The following is a 7,883-nucleotide window of genomic DNA, read 5'->3' as shown; positions in this document are numbered from 1 at the left end:
GAGTTCAAGGCCAGCCTGTACTACATAGTAAGATGTTAGCTTCTAAGTTGAGATGTGCTCACACAAAATGCACACTAGATTTTGGAGACTTAGTATAAAAAAATACAAAGTATCTCACTAATAATCCATATTGTATGTGGAAATTACAGTTTTTAATATATTAGGGACAATAAAATAGAAAAACAAAAAACAAAAAAATCTGGCATGGTGGCTTATGCCCCTAGCACCAGAACATGAGAGGATTGCTTGAGTATCCAGGAGTTTGATCCCAACCTAGAAAACACAGCATGACTACGTCTCACAACATCCTTTTAGGCAATTCAAAAAAGGGACCAGTTCAGACAATGTGTGGCCTAACCCTGAAATATGTATAGACAATAGGTAACCTGGTGACCTCTGTTCAGAAAAGGACAGAGACACCCCAGGAAGCATGGAAAGCCAGCAAGGTACAGGAGGAACACTTTCAGTCCTCGTTTATTTGTATTTCTTCTCTTTAAAAAATAAATAAAATAACCCCAGCACTTGGGAGGCTGAGGCAGGAAAATTGTCATAAGTTCAAGGCCAGCCTGAACTGCATAGGGAAAACATGTCTCTAAAAAAAGAAAAAAAGGGGGGGGGCAGGGAGATAGCTCAGCAGAATAAGCGCTTGCCTAGCAAAAGCAAGGGCATGAGTTCAATCCCCAGTTCCACTAAATAAATAAACAAATTTAAAAAAAATTTTAAAAAAAGGAATAAAAAAGTATTACCAGTGGTTATTAAATGGACCTGTATCAGCATCTTCATCTGGTAGGCTCATCACTTGTATAAAAATAACTCCTACAGGTGCTGTGGTGGTAGAATTTATAGAAAGTATTCACAAGGCCCTGGGTTCAGTATCCAACACCAAACCAAACCAAATGTAATAAAGCAAACAAAGATGGGAAGGGTGGCCCATCTCAGCACTGAGGAGGCCAAAGTAGGATTGCCATGATTTTGAGGCCAGTTTAGACTGCCTAGTAAGGCCCTATGAAAAAAATAAAATAAACGCATGGCACAGGCTTTTTTTTTTTTTTTTTTTTCTCCGAATGCCTTCAGGGCAGGTTTGGCTGGCTTGAGTTGTGGGGATCGAACCACAGCAGCCTGAGCCTGACTGCTTTGTTGAAGCAGCCACTTAAAGAACTGAGCTAAGGGGCAGCCCCCTGGCATAGGCTTTTAATCCCAGCATTTGGAGGGCTGAGGCAAGACAACAGCTGTGAGTTTGAGGCCAGCCTGGGCTATATAGCAAGCTCAAGGCCAGCCTGATCCCTGTAGTAGAAATCTGTCTCCAAAAAATAATAAGTTTTGGGCTGGTGAGATGGCTCAGTGGTCTGTCTAAAGCACCTACTTAGAACAAGCTTAACAAAGCACAAGGACCTCGGTTCAATCCCCCAGCACCACATGCCAGCCAGCCCCGCCCCCTGGTGGGCTGAGCTGCCCCCCCCCCCACAAATAAATAAATAAATAAATTTAAAAAAAAAACCAAAAAATAATAAGTTTTGATTTTTAAAGATTGCCTAGCAGGGTCTTGGAAAACCTCCAAGCCCCCCCCCCCCAACACTTTGGGAATAGCCATACTGTGTATGTCTTTCTCTTCTCTTTACATTTTTATCTGTTTCAGACAAGGTCTTGCTACATTGTCCAGGCTGGCCACAATGTGGCCACCTGGCCTCAACCTTGAAATCTTCCTGCCTTAGCCTCCCAAATGCTGGGGTTACAGGCTATACCACGGTTGCTTTTATTTTTTATTTTTTTTTTAAAGGCAGGGTCTCACTATGCAGTCAGGCTGGCCTTGAGCTTACTATGTAGCCCAGGCTGGCCTCTACCAGTAATTCTCAGTGCACCCCGTGGGCGGGGCTGGCATGGCATATTATTATGTTTTTATTTATTTTTATTTTGGTACAGGGTCTCACTATGCAGTTTGAACTTATAGTCATCCTCCTGCCTCAGCCTTCTCAGCACTGGAATTATAGACGTGCACCACCATGCCCAGTTTGGCATGGCATGCCCAAGGTTCCAGGGCTCAGCCAGCATGTGGTACCTGTGATCAAACCTGGGTCCTTGCACTTGCCAGGCAGGTGTTTATGCCACCGAGCTCTCTCTCCAGCCCTGTTTTCTAACTTTTCAGGTTCAAAAACAGTGTGAATGTTTATTTTACTCATTTATTTATTTTAGTTTTGTAAGATAGCATTTTACTACATAGCTCAGGCTGGCCTTGAACTTACAGTGATCCTCCTGCTTCAGCCTCCCAAGTGCTGGAATTACAGACATGTGTCACCAAAGCACAGTTCCTGTCCCCAGGTTCCCAGAATGAACCAAAATTAGGGTCAGTAAATAGTGAAGCGGGCTTGACTGTTGCCTAGCATGCACCAGGCCTTCGGTTGGATCCCCAGCACTGCAGGGGGAAAAAAGTGGTGAAAAGAGCGCTACACAACATGTTCTAGAAGTACTTTCACTGTATGATCTCTTGCTTTTCTGCGTGCAGGGGTGGGGGGAGCTGCAGCCAAGTTTGGAAGTGATTGTCTTCCCCTTGTCTGTGTAAATGAGTTAAATATAAAATATTATAGCAATACCTTTATTTGCATGAAGCCCTTACTGCGTGTAAGCAGCTGGACTTTGGGTTCTGAGGTTTGCCTGTTTGCTTGCTTTTTAACAATGCTGTATATGTGGACATTTATAGAAGTCTTACAAATTAGTCTATAGTCACCAAATTCTTAAAATCTATAAATATTTATTAAATTTTTTTTAGGTTGCCATAAAAATAATTGACAAAACGCAGTTGAATCCAACAAGTCTACAGAAGGTAAGATTGGTCTGTATTTTTAAGCAGTTTTTTTTATTAATTCCATTTAATTTGTTCCTTTAATATTTTTAGTTTTCTTTCTTTCTTTTTTTTAGTTTTATTTCTTATATTCAATGCAGTAAAATTTTCTGTTCCTCAAATGAATGCACCTAAAATGGAGTATCTTATAAAATGGTTGGGTTATCTTCAGTTGAAGACAATAACCTTTAAATGTTAATAGCACAAGCTGAAGACTCTGCTCTTAAATAGCGTATTTTAAATATTGATAATTGTTCTTTAAATACAAAATTACTTCATGTACTTGGTATTATGTGGATTTGTACGTACGCTTTATTCTGTATTGAGAAATCTTTTGAGACAAGTGCTTTGACCCAGGCATGGTGCAACATACACAGTCTACACTGTTTGGGAGACTAAGGGAGGAGGATCACTTGAGCCCAGGAGTTTTGAGATCAGTCATGACAATACAGAAAGACCCTAACTCTAAAAAAAAAAACCCAAAAAACATAATTTCATTTTCTCAAGATGGGTATGTTAATGGAATCATGCATATAAAAGAACTTTACAAACTACATACTATAGTTATAAGCTGTTTTGATAAGTACAGTGCCCAGTACATGTTACTAATGTATTCCTAATGGATATATATATCCTAATAATTTGAAGTACTGTCCTTGTTATGTCTGTGGGCTATGGAAAAAGCATGGACTTTATCTTATACTAAATTTGGTGTTTAAGGGGTCAGCAGACTAAAGTGCCTGCTTAGGCAAGTGCAGGGACCTCCTGCACCACGTGTTGTGCCAGCCCTACCTCCAGGGTGTGCTGAGCCAGCCTGTGATCCGAGCACTGGGGAGGCTAAAAACAGGAGGATCACTGTGAGTCTGAGCTGCATAGTGAGACCCTGTAACAAGCAAATACATTAAATAAATAATTTTGGTGTTTAAACAGCTTGGTTTTTGTGATCTGCAATGCAGAATAGCTCTTCAAGCTTCTCAAGGGGACCCTAAAACAGATTCTTGGAGAATTCCACTTCCTTGTTCTGAAGAATTATTTTTTCCCATTTTCTTAAACTTTCTATTCTTCTCTATATGTAACAACTTAGTACTAATATGTAATAGATTACTAAAATTCAGTGCTATATTTAGGGCTCAGATTGTAAAGTTTATTAAGGAGTCTAATTCAGTATTATGTGGTGTTACAAATCTTCCACTTGTCCTGTGTACTTGGAAATAATTAGAGCTCAACAGTTTGCTAGGAATATTTTGTCACAGTGTTGTCTCAGGATGGCTCCAATTTTTTCTTCCTTCTTGCTTGCTTTTATTTTTTATCACTTTTGGCTATAGTAGTTACTTGTTACTATTCTTTTCATTAGTACTGCGCATTACTGTTGGTTGTATTGGATGTTCAGGTAGCCCGATATTGTGATTGTGGATTTTTGACCAACATTAATTTTGACTTACAGTCTGATACATTGAAGCTTTTAAGGTTTGTTTATGGTATAGCTCAAGTATGACTCGTCTCTCGGGAACATCCCAAAGCTAGGTATATCCTAGTTATATCATTGGTAAGTACAATACGCTATTGGTTTTTTTTTAATGTATTTGGCACAGGATCTCACTATGCCGCTCAGACTCATAGTGATCCTCCTTGTTCAGCCTCCCCAGTGCTGGGATTACAGGTGTGCGCCAGCACACCCAGTGTTGGTGGCCAGTTCAGCACACCCGGGGGGCTGGCATGGCATGTGGTTCTGGGGATTGAACCCTGATCCCTGCGCTTGTCTAAGCAGGCGCTTAGTCTGCTGAGCTGTCTTTCTGGCCCAATACACTCAGTTAAAGGGCATTACTTAAAATCATGTGCACAAGTTCGTGGTCTTCTCTTATAGAGCAAATAGGAAGCATTCCTCTGTGTTCATGTCAAATTCTTTCTCACTAAATATTTCTCCGTGGTGGAAGAATGGCAGCAGGGTGTGGTGTGCGGGTGGCTCTGGACTTCTGTCTTTAGCATAGTGTTCTTGCCCCTTGTTTCCTTCCTAGCACTGTTGACAGTTGTATCGTTTTGGCACCAGGAGCTGCCCTCCGCACTAACATTACTGGAAGGAACCTCATGCCCTCTGCAATAGGCAGTTCATTTATGCTGCCACTGTCCGAAGAGGTGCCCCACACTGTTGAGGGGAATTCAAATGCGAGTTAAGGTGGTGACTTTTTTCGCAGTATTCAGGCTGGCACACTGAGTCATGTGCCTGTGTGTGTGCGTAAACCTGAATTGACTTCAGATTTGCAAACTGGTATTATTAGCACAGATGAGTCTTCATTTTTCCTGTTCCTAGATATTATTTTAATGAACATTAGATTCTAGTAAGATTGAGTTTTCCTCATACTTTTGTACTTACTATCTTCTGTTTACTATTAGTGGAATACTACTCTGTTCATGAGTGTCTTTTCAGTAAACTTTCAAAGAACTCTATAATGTTGCATAACCTGTAGTGGTTTTGTAAACAGCAGAAATAACTAAAATTGTAGTCTCCTTACTGGTCTTTTAAATCATTTTAAGATTCAGTTTGGTTACACATCAGGGAATCTTTTTGGATCTTCTCTTACTAAATCTAAGACTATGATTAAGAAGCAAGTCATGTCTCATTAGAAAAGAAAATGTGTTTACCTGTTTAGAGATACTACACTTTATCAAAACACATCAGTACATCTGAAGTTACTAATTCTCCCTTTTAGTCTGGGAGTAGACTGACTCTTAACTCAGGCAGAAAGTTTAGGAGCACGGGGCAGCCAGACTACATAGATTTAGATTCAGGCTTCAACCCTATCTAGCTTGGTGATGAGTTACTTAACCTCCGAGTCTCCATAACAGCTTCTTAGAGGGTTGTAGCAACTTAGCTAATATTTAAAGGCCCTGAGGCAGAGCTCAAGTACCGGGCATGACTAAGGGCTCTTGAGTGCTTGCCATTACCATGTGCTCAGCTGAATAGTTGATTTGAGTTTGCTTGGTTTGGGTGGGTGGATATATTTTTGTTTGCTTAAAATTTTCCCTCATAGGAAATAAGTAAAATTTAAAAATTGAATGGTAGGTTTCAGCTAGGCCTTTTGGTAGGGTCTAATTTTGATGGATTATTTCTGATAATAGTGATTTGTTAATCACTGTGTTTACTCATTTAACTTCTACAACTTCATGAAGTACATTTTGTTCTTAATGAAAGGGAGTATCGTAGCTGTTTATGGAAATGATGGAAACTCTTACCAGTTATCCTACAGTAGTGTAGGTAGCATTGAGTCCATTGTTGTGAACTCCACATGCAGGCAAGTTTGTTTTAGTTCCGATGATAGAGAACTGAAAGTAAAACCATGCTAGGAATGCTAACATCAGGTTGCTATTCATCAGACACCACTTAGAAGCCCTACCCTCTCGCCTTAGCTAGTCTGGTAGACACATCACTTCCTTTACACTGTTGGTATTACTGCTATCCTTCCTTGCCAGTAGGGTTTCACACTGATTCCAAAATAATGGGCTCTGTGTACGGGGAGATGGCTCAATAGAACGGCCTGAGTTCAATCCCCAGTTCCGCCAAAAAAAAAAAAAAAAACGCCAAAAAAAAAAAAAAAAAAAAGTGATAATAAAATAAATGAATAAATAAAATCTGAAATGCTCCAAAATCTGAAAGCAAAGTATGGGCCTTTTCTAATCCATTATGCTCCCTTACTGTAATTAACTAAATTCCCAGATTTGAGATTTCCAAAAGCCTAGATAGGAATTGACAGTTTCCACTGAGGTGGCTATAAAAAGTGGAACAGTAGTTTCAAGTTTGGGAGAATAATTCGAATAACTTAAGAGAAATAGGTTTTGTATCATTCTTCCCTTTCCAAATACATCAAAAGCCATGGGTTTTTGTTTGTTTCTTTGAGACAGGGTCTTGGTCAGCCTTGAATTCACTGGGTAGCCTAGACTGGCCTAAAACTCAAGGCAGTCCTCCTGCCTCAGCCTACTAAATGCTGAGATTATGGAATGTGTCACCATCCCTAGCATACAACCATGTTTTTATCCAAGTTTACTTTCCTAGTAAACTTCCTCATCCATCTAACACATACTAGTGAACATCTGGTTGAACAACTGATTGAATGAACATCTGTGAGTACAGTGTTGATCTAATTGAAATACTATTCTTATGGACCTGACGTACTAGGAGAGAGCAACAATAAACACACTTATAATATAATGTCGCGTGAGCACTATGAAGCAAATGATAGCAGGCATATTAACCATGTGTGTTCTTAATGCTGTGACATCTGAAGCCTTGCTGGGCCCACCCAGGGTGAACTGCTTCCTAGAAATAAAAGCCCAGAACGCCTGAGGGGCTGGCACAGCATGTGGTGCTGGGGATCAAACTCAGGTCCTTGCACTTGCCAGGCAGGAGCTTAGATCACGAAGCTGTCTTTCCAGCCCCATATTAAGTTTTTATTTATTTTTTATTTTTTGTTATTATTTTGTGAACTAAGAAAAAGTTTTCATGATAGCAAAGAGGTACTAAGAGTAAAACATAAGATAAATAGTGGAATGGCAAGTAAATGACCAGCACTTGTAACAGTTTGAAGATACAATATCGCACAAAGTTCTAGTGCGTTGTGGACATGGACAATGACCATGACAGTTACTGGTGGCCAGGCATCACTTGTGGGACAGCTATTTTTTTGAAATCCACTCTGTATACTCAGATGTAATCATGACCCATAAGGTGGAAGAGCAGTCCATTTGTAGGGTGTGCTGATGGAAATATTTTGCTGCTGAACACAAAAGAATAACTGAAAGACTACTATTGTATACCTCTTATTCTTCTGTGTTTGTTTGCCCTATTTGATGGGTTCTTTCCATTCTCATTCATGGGGCTGTGATCTATTTGCTCCCTCTCTAGAACATCATTTAGTAATCTGTGTAGGCTTGGCTTTGTCATCATGAAATTCTTTAGTTGTTCTTTGTCATGGAAATATTTTACTTCTCCATTATACTTGAAAGAGAGTTTTGCAGGGTATATCAGTTTGGGATGGAATTTGTTTTCTTGCAA

At 39.9% G+C, this 7,883-nt stretch overlaps 1 protein-coding gene across 1 annotated transcript in view; it reads left to right on the top strand.

Moving 5' to 3' along the window:
* The window catches only part of Mark3 (microtubule affinity regulating kinase 3), a gene marked incomplete at its 5' end in the record, with an annotated part of 134,705 nt that overhangs the window by 51,243 nt on the left and 75,579 nt on the right, over positions 1 to 7,883 (top strand). The window contains one exon of the mRNA XM_023705608.1: positions 2,765 to 2,818. Within this exon, the coding sequence (XP_023561376.1) occupies positions 2,765 to 2,818 (54 nt within the window). The remainder of the gene's footprint in view (positions 1 to 2,764; positions 2,819 to 7,883) is intronic.

Source organism: Octodon degus, unplaced genomic scaffold (genome assembly GCF_000260255.1).
Source record: "Octodon degus isolate 3935 unplaced genomic scaffold, OctDeg1.0 scaffold00226, whole genome shotgun sequence".
NCBI classification, from domain to species: domain Eukaryota; kingdom Metazoa; phylum Chordata; class Mammalia; order Rodentia; family Octodontidae; genus Octodon; species Octodon degus.
This window is presented reverse-complemented; position numbering and strand designations above follow the sequence as displayed.